Source organism: Argopecten irradians, chromosome 10 (assembly GCF_041381155.1).
Source record: "Argopecten irradians isolate NY chromosome 10, Ai_NY, whole genome shotgun sequence".
Lineage (NCBI taxonomy): Eukaryota > Metazoa > Mollusca > Bivalvia > Pectinida > Pectinidae > Argopecten > Argopecten irradians.
This window is the reverse complement of record NC_091143.1, coordinates 36,556,803-36,573,613: the sequence shown is the minus strand read 5'-3', so window position 1 is coordinate 36,573,613 and position 16,811 is coordinate 36,556,803. Positions and strand designations below refer to the sequence as shown.

The 16,811-nt window shown below is 35.5% G+C and overlaps 1 protein-coding gene across 1 annotated transcript; it reads right to left on the bottom strand.

Annotated features, from left to right (window-relative positions):
• Positions 1-4,562: 4,562 nt before the first annotated feature.
• Positions 4,563-16,222, bottom strand: LOC138333794 (mitogen-activated protein kinase 6-like). Its single transcript, XM_069282392.1, has 5 exons — positions 16,114-16,222; positions 12,497-13,066; positions 10,831-11,140; positions 9,978-10,123; positions 4,563-8,880 (listed from the first exon to the last, which is right to left on the bottom strand). Exons 2-5 carry the CDS (start codon positions 13,058-13,060, stop codon positions 7,792-7,794), a joined length of 2,109 nt encoding a protein of 702 aa, XP_069138493.1. The 5' UTR covers positions 13,061-13,066; positions 16,114-16,222; the 3' UTR covers positions 4,563-7,791.
• Between the last annotated feature and the right edge of the window lie 589 nt (positions 16,223-16,811).

Sequence of the window (16,811 nt, the reverse complement as noted above, 5' to 3'; positions counted from 1 at the left end):
GTGCATTGCTTTTATATCATGATATTTTATCTCAACCTTCTTGCAGATCAAATGTATTTACGAATAAGTTGAAAGTAACGAAGATGGAAAATATGTATTTGCGAACATATATGGTTTACAGTAATCAGATTCATCTTTATAAATTAAAAGGTTTAGTTTCGTCTTTTTCAATCAAATTTTGACGTAAATCTTCACTCAACATGTACACATTTGCCCTCACTGACATCAAGAGTCTGAATGCATGGATCCAAATTTGACTTATCCCTGTGGTATTCTGAATCAGAACCAAGTCGACTGTTAGGCCCTTTAGTCTCTTGCCTGTTTTCCATTGACCACAATTGTTCAATTGTTTATTTGTTTATTTGATCATTTTAAAGTCCTATTAACAGCCAGGATCGTGTAAGGACGACCTCCCATATATGCAGTATGTAGCGTGTGTGAAGTGCGAGGTGCGTGTTTTGGGAGACTGCGGAATGTTCATGTTGTATCTTCTTGTATAGTGGAACTGATGCGCTTTTTATAGTGCCATATCACTGAAGCTTGCTGCTGAAGACTACCACACCTTATCCGGTCACATTATACTGACAACGGGCAAACCTGTCGTCTCACTCCATTGAACACAACTGTACTACCTTCACAGTTCTGTCTTAAATAGCACGTGAATGCATATTCACAGCGTTTTTATTTCAAAATCACAACTGACTGGATCTACGTTGTACATAGATTTGGTTAAATGAATATAATCGATATCACCACCATTCATGGACTCCTTGTCAGTATCATTTGTCACGTGGCTATGGCATGGTATATTGTTACAGCCCAGTCCGTCTACTGTACCCTGAACGTAAAGCCGTCCACTCTGCTTTTCACTAAGTTCTGCAACCTTTTTGCAGCAGCACGGTTGTCTTTGAATTCCAGGCATGACTCTTTAAAGGCTCTGATAGCTAGTTCTATGTCACCAAGAAGTTGGTGACATATTTCCTACCAGATTTTGTATGATTGGATAATGCGACATCCCATAGATTTTACTGGTTCCTATTTGTAATAGGTCGATCATTAAAATCCAAGACATGTCTATATTTCCGAGCCTGGCAGTGGAAAGGAGCAGCAAAAATATCCCATATGGAACTGGGGGAGGAATATATCATCAAGCATATGTTTGTAGATTACTTCTAAACGCAATTCCTCTGGATAAAGGTCATTAGTTCACGAATTTGGTAGTCGAGCACATAAAACTGCTGTGATTTCTGAAGATGTGTGAATCCTTTTCCTATAACTGTTTTTCGGTATATATCCTGGGTACAAAATCATGATAGTGATGTACGTTTTTGGCATGCGATTAATAAGCAAGTTGCTTCTTCGCAAGCTTTGCTGTAACAACCTACATTGTAATAGAAGGTGGCTAGTGATAAAATTCCTCGACTTACAGTTGCAGTTGCCGTCAATTCAAGCAAGCGTTTGTTTTTTCTGGTCTGGTAATAGGTATCTTTATTAGAAGTTTTTCTTCTTAGTATTTGTCCAAGATTCAACCTAACGGCATCTGCTATAGAATGCATGAGGAAAATTGATGCGACATCAAGATAAGTGTCGCTGGATGATTCTAGAAATAATTTGGTCGCCAATTTAAGACGAAACCAGTGTCGGTACGACGAATGTAATCGTAGTTCGAATGTAGATAGTAAACCTGACGCAATTCTTCTACAAGCAGTAAATTTGGACTTGATATCAAACTAAGAGGATCTAGACTTAAACATTCACAATACCACGATAAATTCGTATCTCTGTACTTCATAATCATACTGGTGATAATTCTCTTGCTTTCTCCAGTGACCTTCGTACGGAATAGGTTGTGAAAGAGAATAAAATAATTAGGGCAGTACCCCGTTTGCACGAACTCCAGAAGCATGTTGTAACAATGTCCAAAACACTGCATTATATTTCCAACTACCCGCAAAGAACGTTTAGAATGTTCTATCGCATTGAATACTACTGTCTTTATGAAATAAGAGCAGAGTAGCCCTCTCACGTTCTGGTCACGTTCAATGCACTCTTTCAGGAACATTTTCATTATGGCGTTCGTTTTCAACTGTACGTGGTTACTTGGTTAAAAGATGTTACAAGATATTTTTCAGCCTTTGCCAAAGAAATCCGCAACTGTAATCCAAGCAGATCTAAATGCTTATCACCAATGGCAACAACATGACAACCGTATCGGACGATGCGATCGACTAAGTGTCTCGGGGGCCAAACAAAATGTCTGGTACGGTGCCGGAGGTCAGTCAGACAATCTGGCCACGAACGACAACGGAAAAGGTGTAATCTCTTTCACGTTGATGTGGACATACAGATGTGGTGCAGGGTCCATGAAGGTAGTGTATACTACACTGGACAAGTACAATGATCGATGGTAGTGTGTAAGCGCATCATAAATAGAAGGGGGATGTGTTCTACCCCACTGAAGAAGCTTGAGCATTGTGAAGCCGGGTCTACAGTCAGTGTTGTCCATGACTAATGTCATTGTTTCTCCATCCGGAATTTATTCTTGTGGTTGAACGATGATTACATGTTTGTGTACTAACATTATATCCAGATCGACCTAACGCCGTTTCGGATTTCTTGCCAAATCCTGATACAACGATATGGGTAGTACTATTAACAAATAGGCATTTTTACGTCATCGAGTGTTCAAACTTTTCTCATTTGGTATTCAGTGTCTTCTTTGTTTTTTGTTGATGCTAGCATACATCCGATCGCAGTACATTGCCGATCGTAGGAATAATGATCACTGGTCAAGAAGAAGTGATGACGAAGTTTCTGCACTCATCACACTCATCCATGAGAAGACGTATTTCTTTTGCACAGATGTTGGAGCCATTCGGGTTTTCCTTGAAATCACCGCCGATCACAATTTGATGGGTTGAGGCAAATTTGGCTTGTATTTCACGAATTCGACTTAGGCATTTATGACATTCATCCGTATGTGAACCTCTACCTTTACACGACATGTATACAGATAACACTATGAAAGGGCCTTTATCCTCGTGAAGCTCAATGCCTTGTATACGGTTTCCTCCTTCGCCGAGAATCCGACAGTATTGGTCTACATTCTTGTTCTATAGAATCCCTATACCTCCGTATCCACGGGGCTTTTGCATAGGCAGTATTGGATCATGGGTACCGAACGCTTTCCCTTTACCGAAGCGGTCCTGATGCACATTATTTAGGGTAGATAATTGACAATCAAACATCCAATGCTCCTGTAAGAGTATAATATCAGATATCTGTGCTAGTTCCCAGATAGCAAGTTCACTGGTATTGATGTTTTTTACAGTTATGTGAGGTTATCTGAATGTACTTGTTTACTGAATGGGGACCTGTGACCGACTTTTCTACCTTTTCAGCTGTGGGGTCTGGTTGTTCCACAAAAATTAACCGAGACACTGGTGGGTACCTAGACGGGCCGATAGTACAGTGGAGAGCCACTGGCAGTGCGTTCCGGGATCCGTTGGTGTTGTAGAATATGGCGTATATATTCGGTTGTCGCGATTCGTTGATACCGGGTTAGAAGTTGGATATAGGGAATGTTGGTAGTACCGTTAGACTGTTGACCAGATCCAAGCTTTGCACTGCACTGCGGGATATTGGTATTTGTTAGATGCTGCGTAGAAGGTTGGCGACACTGTTAGGGTCACGGTTGAGCGGATCAAAGGTAGGGTAGTAGTTCCCGTTACTGTTGTACGGTGCACGGGTCATAGGTTGCACGGCTGTTCGTTTTTACGTTATTTGAGCTGTAAACACGGTGTTCATCTGCATCCACTAAATGCGACATTTGTTCGTCAACTTTGTTTAAAATGAAAAGTGTCACTTTTTCTCCGATACCTTTTGTTAGAGCGTCGACATCAGTCCTTGGTTCGTGGATAGAGTGCGAGGTGTCGGGTAGGAATTCGAGAATCGTGTTACACCATGACTTTGTTGTGGGTGTCCAGGCATTGGTGCATGAGGGTCAAATTCCGAGTCATCTAAACACGTGACTTTCCTTCTGAGTTTAAGAATAGTTCTATCGAGTTAATCATTTTTTTGCCTCTAGATTCTCGTTGTAACTTTCATGTTAAGAATATCTTTGTCTTTGTTATATAATGATGCATTGCATATTTCTGATGACGCATGTTGAATACTTTGTTATATTATATCGCATATTGTAATTAATAACTTTTAATTTTGAATTACGTATATATTCATCATATTAAGATATAATATCTACGTTTTATAACAATGATGTCGTTAACAAATGAAATTGGAAACTCTCTAAATCAAAGATGGTTCCATTGCCTATCTTGATGACTGATGAAGCCCAAAATGCAATATGCACAACTAGAAATTTAAAACAGTCCTAGGGGAATCTAGCTTTACATGTATATGAAATTCAAGAAAGATCCATACTCTACTTTCTGAGAAACAATGGTCACACTAATTGCTTAGGATGGACGAAAGGACAGACCACTGACAAAAGGACGGACCAAGGACGAAAGGTGATCAGAACAATGGTGAACTGAACACAACAGAAAGAGGTCTTTTTAATTTGTATTTTATTCAATAATTTCATTCACATCATTTGATAAATATACTTACAAATCAATATTAATCATAATTAATAAACAAGGCAAGAATATCAATTAACAGTATTCAAGGATGTATATGAGAAGGATAAGTCAAACTGGACTTTTGGGAAGAACAACCCAGGAGCTTTTGTGTTTGTGCACTGACCGTGACATTGGGCGACGACTGATTTTCCTTTGATATCCGCCAGCGCAGCCTTTGATGCAGTTTGTGGGTGCGAGGGTGACTGTCTTACTTTTTGAAGCGGGGCCGACATTTCATGAACATATTTTTGAACAAAAATTTAAAACATGTCTTCTAAAACTTCCGTTCTTAAAGCAAGTAATAAACGTTGTGAAATTTAACAAACTTTACATTGGTGTTTCGTTTGACTCGATAAGGCAAGTATTTGTTGAGATAAACTGTTTTTATTCTCGGTTCATAGGCGTCTCGGGTGGTGTTTAGTAGTGTAAAGAGACAGACACGAATCCTTCTCACTTATAAATCCTTGACAGTATTATTTGGCTAAGATTGAAACGGTACTAGGATTCCAACATTTGATATCTGTTACTGCTGTTTTTAAAACTACTCTATTGAAATGAAGATAAAGTACAGAAGCTTAAATCTTAACTGAATCAATACTATATATAAATTCATATCCCTGTGTTGAATTTCAATGAAATTTCAAAATTGATATTTTCACACAGCATTTAAGTTCAATTAGGCGGCAATATCTAGATGCAGTGTTTTACATGTATCATTGATCATGATTCTCTGACAATTTGAAAATAGAATAAAGACAACATCTTGGAACATTCAGTCCTTTATCAAAGAGCTGTTTGAGAACAATAAAGTTCACCACCAGCAACCATTAAAGACACGAAAAATTATCATGCTTGTACATTTTTAGTCAAATAAGTCTGTTGAAATTTTCAAAATCCTGCGCTTTACCCCTAAAATAATTTCCCATATCTATAACAACATATGTAAAACTAAGCCCTATGCAAAGTACAAATTGTCTTCATGGGCATCTTGAAATTCTCAAAATTCTAATTTTCCATCCTTGAAATATTTGTCCATGCCAAGAGCAAGACTTATAATCCAATATCTATGCTGAAATCAATGGTAGTTGTTAGAGATAACAGCATTTCACATCTTGGACCAAAACCTTAATTAAAAGATTCAAGGCCCATTGAGCATCTTGAAATTTTCAAATCCAGCATTTTCTTCTGTATTATGATAGTTCTCATACTCATTACAACACGCATAATTTAGAAATCAATGTTTCAGATAGCAGTGAGCATATCATCACTTGAACCTTAACCTGGATTATACCATGCCAGAGTGATTACATAAAAGGCTCCTCTCTCTTCAAGAGGGGGAAAAAACCTAAAAGTGTTGTTGCATTTTAACTTCAGTATTATCATAGGTTTCCGATAGGGTCCTAGCTTATATTTCAATGTCCTTGAAAGGAAATAAAAAGCTACATAATAGCCAAAATCTGTTCATGTTTATGTTTCAGTGGCGTAGCTACCATTGACGCAAAAACGCAACTGCGTACACATTAATCAATTCTACAAAAAATAAATTATTTGACTTGGGACCCCCAAAACACAAAAATTCTCGCGCCTTCGGCGACATTTACAATAATGATTTCTTAATATAGATAATTTTCAATCTGCAATATGAATTAGTTCGTTTCAGTGTTATTTTTTCTTCTCAAAATTACTAGCCTTCGTTAAGAACGATTTAAAATCATAAAAATATATATCGTAAAACTCATCTCTGTCATTCTAAATCGAGGGGTTTTCTAGGGGGAGGGGCCTCCCCACTGACCCCCAAACAACGATTTTCTCGCCCCTTCGGCGCTCGGACTCCACTTCGCGTGCACATTAAATTGCTGCTAGCGACGCCACTGTGTTTCAAAATCTAGATTTGATGTCATATTCAAATTTGATGTCTTGAACACAAAATCTACTGTTCAAGCTCTGCAAACTTTGAAATGCCTTCTCTTACATGCCCAATTTAAGCATTAATGTCACCATTTTGTTTTAAGTTCAGTGTAGTATAAAAAGGAACCAAACTTTGTGAATCCACATTGCGATTTTCATAAAATGTTGCAAAATTTTTGTTTCATAACATGATGAATTCAAAAACATAACTGTGACAGGAAATGCTTTTACATAATCATAGTTAAATTTTGTTGCTGCTTTTCAAAAAAAAAAAATCTTTTTCCAACCTGTGACTGTAATCATGATCATGATAACAGCCCTTTCTTACGAGGTACGATATATTGTAAGAAAAAAAATTGCCAATCAGATTTAGTTAGATTTAGTACGAATACAAAGTAAAACTAATGATATCCTATTCATAAAAACCACACAGCGGTGATTTTTTTTAACAAAGTTTATAATCATTAGATGAAATCTACATTATAATTTTTTTCCACTAAAGTTTCAATCATAATTGTCAAATGTTAAGATTTCAAAAACATGTTATTCCTATAGCTATAACCAAGTAAAATATGGCTTTCTTAAATATTGGAAAAGTGAAATAAAAATTGATATTCAGAAAAATCTAAATAATCTAAATAAAAATTTATAAAACACTAATTCTGAAATTTATCAATATTTAATACATAATTTGATATTAAGATTGTTTAATGACAACAAGTAACCTAGTAGAAAAATACCTGATATGATTGACTGAATTTAGTACATCACATGAAAATTACTAGGAATGCGATTGGATAACAGCCATGATCTATTTTGCGACAGTTCTCTGTCCTTCTTGACTACGGGAGACTATACCTGACTACGGGAACTATACTAAAGTATAGTCCCCCGGGAATGAGCATGCGACCAAATATATGACGTCATAATGAATGTCATGTGACGTACTAAATCTATTATGGCCCTTTCCCTCGGGAACAGTTCTCCTATAGTGTGGCCTGGCGAGGTGTAGTCCCCTCGTCTTCGACTCAGGGACTATACCTCACAGACAACACTATAGGAGAACAGTTCCCTTTGGAAAGGGCCATAATAGAATAATAGTCAATTTTAATGTTTTAATAAAAAAAATGCTATCTAATGCATCACAAAAAAAAATACACTTCCATTGCACTCAATTATAAATACTGAATGGTGAATGATATAATACTAAATCAGAATAAGCTGTTTCTAATTTAAGCCAACATTAATGTTCAAACCTTCTCTGAGGTAATTCACAGCTTGGACTGTCCTCACGAGAGGCATTTGATCCAGAACTTCCACTTCCTGTACGACTACGGACGTGCTCTTCAAATATTTCGTCCCTAAACTCTGACTGTGGAGATGTCACATTTCCACCACTGGCACCTGAGCACCTACAAGAGTCACGTTCTAGCTCAGCAAGTCGCAACTTTTCATTTAACTTTTCGTGTAATTTTAACTGGTCCTCTACTCTGGTTGGTTGTGGAATTCGTTGGTCCCGTCGGCTGTTACGTCTTTGAGACATCAAATGCTCTGTTGGTAAGCGATACATTGAATCAAAATCTGGGTTTGTTTCAACACTGTATTTATTGTTTTTGTTGTTTTTCATTTTTTCGTGTTTAGAGTTATCCCCCTTGGTTTTGTCTTTGCTGCGACCTTTACTCCTTACACCCTCAAGGTCAATTTTCCCCTTCAGTTTATTAGGTTTGTCATCCCTTGGTGATTCTGCTCGTTTTTCCTCGTTGAGACGATCTTTCACTTTTGGACATGTGAAATTCTTTAACCCCTTATTTCCCTGAGATCTTGGAGAAGACAGATATTTTACATCCTGTGTGTTTTTATCTCCCTTAATTTCAGTCTCCTTCTCCTCCTGAGACTTCTCCTCCTTGGGAGACAGTTGTTCTTTCCTGTTTTCCTCATCAGGTAAATTCACCACTACACTCAACTGCATTCCCTTTTGATAATTTTCCTCTATGAGTATAATTTCTTCACATGATTCGTCTGATGGGACTATTTCAATTTCAGTTAATGAGTTGGTGCTGCTGTTGAGAGAGTCATCAATACTTTCCTGATTATCATTAGATATCCCTGAGTTTTTTAACACTGACTTCGAAGATGACAAAGAGGAAGCTGCTTGTGACGAAGATATTAAATTCTCACTCTCCTGTTTATTACAGAAATCCTGTTTTTCCACCAAGGAATCCTTGATTTCTGCTACCCTGGTAACTTCAATATGGCTGCCACAATGATTTGGTTTTTCAACTGATTCCTGGTTGATCATTTTTCTCAAAATTTTTGGAGACAAATCATCAATCTAAAGAAGAAATAAAAACAAAAATTGTGATAAATCAGCAGCTTAGCGACCAACTTTGGGTATTTTAAAGGCCCACTACCTCTCCGAAACGGCTTTCAATTTTTAAGATGGGAATTTAAAACAAGATCGATATTTTTGTAGAGTCTTAAAAATCATTAACTTACCGTTAATACTACATTTATCATTACCTTCTGAACGATTTGATTAAAATAAATAAAATGTTTATTTCCATAACGCGGGTCGTATTATGTTTCCCGCCGTCGTCCTAAATACCCCGCGGTAGTTGACTATCACTGCACCAGACGGCAAAACAGCGAATTGACTCTCCTCTGTTTTCATATATTACGCAGGAAATCTTGCATATGTTTGGTGTCGTAACCTTATTTTAGGTCATCGATATGCATTTTCTGATGTTATTAATTTTTTTAAGAAACCTTTATATTTTGCTCCGGAAAGGTAATGGGCCTTTAATAGTTTTATACTTTATTTCTGAAACTGCTGTACAAGTGAATTTGAAGTATAGTAAATTTGCTATTTCAGAAATATTAAAGTACAAAATTGTTGAAAAACTGTTTATTACTAGAAAACATTTTAATACAAGAAACAAAGGACAATGCAAAACACTTGAAACAAAAGTCTTATGGAATAGAACTTTTATCACCCCCCTAGGAAAATGCGTTTGCAGGGGATATTTAATTCAAAATCCAATCATATATAATTAGATTAGCAAATTATCAGGCTGATTGTCATAGATGTGTATTTCAATATCGGTGACCTCCCATTTCTGATAATCTCTCTATCACTATAATACTAGTCAAACCTGATAATATCTGTCTAGATATAAGTTAGGCAACAGTAAACCATACATAGGTTCTACATCAAAATATAAACACGCCTTGTTATTATCATCATTGATCATGATTATTGATCAATGATCAACACACACCTTCAATCCAAGGGCAGTAACTCTAGTCAAATATTTAAACCATACCTATTCAAAATGAAATATTTTTTAGTTTTCCAACGAAAAGGTGTCAATTAAGATACTGAATTCAACAGTAGCAGAAATTTGTATATACTAATATCTATATAATTACCTCATGTTCAATATGGAAGGATTTGATAACGATTGGTTCATCTTCTGGACAGCTGTACTTTTGGAGATAGGGATGGGCGAGAGCTTCCTCAGCAGTCAATCTCTGACCAGGACAGAACACCAACAGTTTCTCCAACAGATCAACAGCTACAGCCAAAATAAAACCTTATGATGATGTACTTATGACAATAAAGGACTTCAATATCATCAACAAATAGCTATAGAAATAAATTTTATCTAAGTTTAAAATTTAAAAACAAATCTGCAAATTAGTCCCCTAGTTTTAATAGTTTTAAAAAGGCATGCAAACAGAAAAAAGCTATTTTTGATTGAAGCCAAAAATCAAATTGGTGTCACAGTGACCTTTATACTTTTGGCACATGACCCATTACACCTTTGCCTATTAAAAAGTTATAATTATATATAATTATCTTCTCTTGAGGGTATATATTGATTGTGATGTCAGATGTGTGCTAGCATAACATCATACTTTTTAAAGAAAATGACGTGGATTTTGCTTACAAAATAATGATGTCACAATGAATACCTAGATACAAGGGAGGTAACTCTAATATACAAAGACGGAGTAGGAGCTAGAGCCTAAACAAGGAAGTTTGTAAATATTTTGTCTGAGGGTGATTTGACATCTTCATTATTGGCATTGATCATGTGTATAAAATCACAAATTATCCTATACATGGACATATACTGATGAATTCAATAATTTGGAAAACAAATACCAACATGAAACCCTTTAATAATAAAATTTTATAAAATCAATTCATTTAATCAATACAATTATAAGAATTTGGTTTTGTTCAGAAGCCCCTGTTAATAAAATCATGACCACTCACCATCAGCGCTGAAATCTTTGAAGTTAGATCTAAGCGAGAGTTTGGGAGCTTTCGACCTTTGTCGGAGAACTGATCCCGGTAAGACCTGTGTAAGAATATTCCACTCGTTGTCGTTGAGAGACAGAGCGTCGATGATCTGACCCATCTGGTCCATCTCGTTAGCGCCAGGAAACAGCGGCTTACAGGTCAGCATCTCGGCGAAGATACATCCAACTCCCCAGATATCGATAGCCTTAGTATAGTCTCTGGGGGAGACGATTAGCTCCGGGGATCGGTACCAGCAGGTACCCACACCGTCCGTCAGGAAACCCTGAATTATACCAATTACCACAGATTAACGATTTACACTCTTAACTTTGTTAATTTACACTTCTCCTGCATTTAAGATTGTACCTGTAAATGAAAGGTTTAAAAATACAGAGGAAAGATTTGAGGTGTAAGAATCAAAGAGACCTAAGATTAAATGGGAGGTATTGTCAAAAAGATATGAGTGGAATAGGGTGATGGTGCAAGACGTATGTGGATGAGTGGGAAGGTTAGCTTAAAGGGATAATTCGTTCAGGCTAATTCTTTTACATAACCTAAAAGCAAAATATGGCATAAATGTATTGTTCTACATTTCTTATGAAACATATACCGGGTTACATAAAATATTGACAAATTCCACGTCATTGTTTAGTATTTTGATTGATACCGTTGTAATAACAAATTGTTGATCAATACAATTAAGCAGGGACAATATATGTACGCTGTAACAAATTCCGAGCCAAAGTCACGCACGTTAAACAAATGAACTACATAACCACTGAAGAGGTAATGAAATGAATTTTTAGGCAAGACAATTCACCTTATAAGATAAATACACTACTGTCAGAGCGATTTGAGCAGTTCTAAACAAAATTAGCATTATACTCTACGAGCAAGGGACAGGGTTCGGCATACAAGATGTTCGACCACAATGTGTAATGGCGGACAGCGAGCGAGTTAAAACATTTCACATACATTTCACCACCATGGGTTTTTCTGTCATATCACAGTAAAACCAACTGATCTAATTCCCATTAGAACTGGTTTTTTCCGATATATGTACAAATTTCAATGTTCTCTTAGACTGAATTGTCCCTTTAAACGGACATAATTAATATTGATACCGAGTGGCCTGGGTGAGACAGTACACGCTTTCCAAATAATGTATGGATTATTGTCCGAAATACAAATATTTATATATGTACCATAAAAATTTGGACAAGAATGAATTATATGCAACTGCATAAATAATTAATTACATTAATCACATTATTTCTATATAAATGTAATACAGAAAATGCAACAATCAAAATAAATTTTTTTGGTGCTAAAAGTGTGAAAATGAAATTTGTATTTGATTAATGCTTAAATGCTTAAAATATCTACATTTACAGAATACTGTTAACCAACTTTTAATCGCAGCTTATAAATTTCATGAATTCTGGTTCAAAACAAATTCGCAGAGATGAATTTTCGCGGAACACACTACATAGTATGATACACTACCATACTAAGTCATATCTATCATAATTCACGGAGATAAACTTTTGCGAATTTTAGTCGATAGCGAAAGTAAATCGCACGCGAATAAAAGTTGGGTTATAGTAGTGTTAATCTAGATTTTATAATTGACTTGTACCTTGTGTGAATATTCTGTATCCACAACTCTGGCCAGTCCAAAGTCTGCTATCTTCAGTACCATATCATCTACGTTTATAAGGAGGTTGGCAGGCTTGAGATCCCGATGGACAACGTTGGCTGAATGTATGTACTTGAGACCTCGCATTAACTGATACAGAAATAGACGAGTATGTTCCTCGGTCAGTTGACCCTGCTGGACAAGCTGGTAGAGGTCAATATCGAGAAGCTCTTGGATAATGTATATATTCTTCATTTCATTAATATTGATATTGCCATGACGCCCCATTGCAAAACCATTTGGGCCCAAAATTTCGTATACTGTAACTATATTTTCATGTTGAAGACGTCGCATTATCCGAATTTCTCGTAATACATATTTGCAGCTTTTCTTGTCCACAAAGCACAGCTTCTTAATGGCTACTGATTTATCACAATCACTGTCTGTGGCTGAATATATGATGCCATTTCCACCATAACCGATTCGCTTTAGATCAGTAAAACGTGGATCTACTCGGAACTCTGCGTCTTCTGAGACATGCTGAGAAGGAAATCGGTCCGCCATAGTTGCCTAAAATAAGAAATACTTTAGATTAAGTTAAATATTAAAATTGTTTGTAACCCTGGTGAATACTATATATATCCACAATATACCCCTCAGCTAAAAGAACTACAATTTTGCTTGATCAGTCGGGTGTCAGACTTGTAATTATATTTACCCATATGGGTATTGGCCAGTGGTTCTAAGTTTGATCCCTAGCATAGATAGTGATAATGTTCGTGTAAAATCATGTTCTTTGTTTTACATACAATATATGTTATTTCTGATGGAACCAATGATCAGAAAAAATTGAAAACTTGAAAGGGAGATTAGAAACACAGAGTCAAATGGCAATCCGGATCTGCACTCATCAATTCATTGTCTCTGATTACAACAGCTGATCCACATCGACACTTGTATTATACCTCATGATTTTATTATCTACTCGAATTATAATAATAAGTTTGATATGGAAAAGTTCAATAAATTACATATCCAGTGAAGCATGTTGTTACAAACATGTTTACAGCAAATTCATGGTTAATATAACATATTATTTTCCAGTCCCCGGCATAATTATAAGATGTCCGTAACATGTGAATAACAAACTATGCTTAAAATGAAGTAATTATGTTGGTCCCCAGAGTTTCATTATATCCATGTTTTACTTTAGTACCAAAAAAGAAAGAAGTTGTTTTAAAATTTATAATGATATTAATGAATGATAATGCACAACTAAGTACTGATTTTAAATTTTTGATTTAAAAGAAATTAGCACAGTGTAGGTAAAATTGATTTTCATATATCATATGGAAGTGTTTTCGGATTTTGTGTATATGCAGTAATGATTATATACTTCGTATGCACAATACTATATATGTAATACTTCAGCAAAATAATGTCTAATAAGAAATAGACTGACAATTAAGTGTTGGAGCTTAATGTCAGATTAAGGTTTGCAGAGAGGCATATGTTTCTGATGATGACATTTTGATTTTTAACAATTAAATTTTATTATATGTGTATTGTGTATACAGAAACAGTTATCAAAGATGCTCCACCGCCGACAGAACATAAATGATATTCATCATTTGAACAATAATTGGTGTTTAATTGTGTATATATATGCCTAATTAACACAGAAAATAACATAAGATAATTTATTTCGCCCTTGGTGCATGCACAATCATTACTTCATTCCATATAGGATATATAGTGCCACGTATTTTTTTCGGGATGCAATTAATTATTTTTCATATTTTTAACTTGAAGTAAAATTAGAAGCTCAAACTTTTCAATGGTGGTAATGATGTAAAGTTAGTAACTTTTATAACTGAAGAAAAATACTGAATCGTCTGCTCCTGTTTTTGATAGTGAAAAATACCATTTGTCAGCAGTGGAGCATCTTTAATTAGAGAGATTGGCAAATATATACTATTTCTTTCATTTTGGATGTACTAGGCTAACCTCTTTAATGCCTAAGGGTTTTTAGATATACAGTATTACTCGATACTAAGATAGTAAAATACAGGAGGATAATTTGATATCTACTAGAGAGCACAGCGAACTCTTGTGATAGAGGTGTCTCAGTAACGTTATTCTATGTAAATCATCCAATATATGTAGAGTTAAAAAAAACTTTCTTAAAAACCGGAAACAGGAAGTCAACACAAAATCCAGCATTGCGCAAGACAGTGTCCAAAGTAACAAACAAGTAACGCTTGGAAAAATTCAAAATAAAAACATTATTGAACGATAAACCTTCCAATTCATTCTTACCTGAATCTAAAAACTACATTTTGTCCTGAATCTTAACTTAAAAGCCGTTTTACGTAAGCAGTTGCTTCGGAATTTCCCGCCTGGCAATGGAGAATGACATAAGATATAATTTGTAGCCGCAGACACGTATTTTTGCAGAAAGTGAAAGTAGAAGTATCCAGTGTTCAATATTGTTTTCCTTGTTATAAACTCAATGCCAGTAATTCAGCAAAGCTATGAATCTAATAATTAATAATTCTATAAATGGTTTCTAGCAGTACAAATATTCAGCGCTCCCATTAAGCTATAAAAACAAAACACATGTCAATATCGATAAGACTGATGGGTCAGGGGAGATTACTCTTTCCCCGTTGGAAATCCTTTATTTCTATTTAGTTACTCATTTTAAAAAAAAAACAAAAAAACGGAAGAATGGATTAACTGCTGCGCTCTCAGAGAGGCTTTGCCTAAAATTATATTAAAATTTCAGTACATGGCTATTTTCTGGATTTTCGGAAGAAAAATCAAGGTAAAAATACTTATATTTTCATGCTTGAAATGTCATATTACACCATGGTAAGATGTAGAAACAATATGTTTTAAACTTGAATTAACTTCTTATTTAAAGGCCCACTACCTTTCCGGAGCAATATTTAAAGGTTTCTTAAAAACATTAATAACATAAGAATATACATATCGATGGCCTAAGATGAGGTAACAACACCAAACAAATGCAAGATTTCCTGCGTAATATGTGATAAATGTCGAGATCCACTTCGCTGTTTTGCCGTCTGGCGCAGTAATAATCAACTACCGCGCGGTATTTAGGACGACGGCGGGAAACATAAGACGACCCGCGTTATGAAATTAACATTTTATTTATTTTAATTATTTTTTTCCTACGATGATGATGAGTGTAGTATTAACGGTAAGTTAATAACTTTTGCGACTCTTCAAAATTATCGACCTCGTTTTCCATTCCCATTTTAAAAATTAAAAGCTGTTTCGGAAAGGTAGTGGACCTTTAATAGAACTTATGTGCAAGTCAGTAAGACAAAGAAAAGAATATACCATCATTTTATATTGATCACAAACAGTCTTCGGGACAGATCAGATTAATAATAGAAATATTAAGTCAAATACAGGTGATATAACACATCATGTTACAAATGAGTGATATAAGTAACATCGTAGTGACTTTTTAAGTTTGCGATCAGCTGATCATTGTCAACCATTGCACAGTAAGCCTAATGCATTCCAGTATCTATCAAATAATTACAAACAAAAAATAAATATCAAATTTGTTTCAAAATACTAACACCTATGAAGTGCAGGACTTTTCCCAATGCCAGCTTCTTCAAAGGAACTCTTTTATAGTTGCAAGAATCGTCTATGCATTCTTTTCCATGTTGACACCAATCAAGCGTCAAATTGATAGAGATGGCGATACTAATAAACGATTTCCTATGCCGAGTCAGAATCCGGAAAAGTCATATAACTTTTTTTCGTTGCAATATGCTAGGATTCACCGAATTGTTAACGTCAGGTCGTCACAATAAATTGCCAAATATACGTTGAAAAAGAGCATATAGCCGAGATGTGTATTTACTATGTGCAAATTTAATATTAACATTTTCACGCACGCGAAATCCTGTTTTCTTATGTTTGTATGTTTGTGATATTTTAAAATTATTTTTAAGACACAAATGAGATGCATGTGTAGTCATACACGTAGCCAGAACGCCTAGTAAAATGTCACAATTACACATGTATTTGTTTTCGACTCCCGCATTAGTTCGCTGAATTCCTTGTCACATTATGAAGTTTCAGTGGACTGCTGAGAATATATAATAGACGATACCAAATACATAATTATTATATATATATAATACAAAAATTACATTTTACATGTGTAACAGGCTAAATGTAGGTCTAGATAAATCAGTATATAAGTGACCGTGCGGGGTGTGCTGTTCGGTGTCTTGAGCAGCGTGATTTAGTGATATATCATTATGAA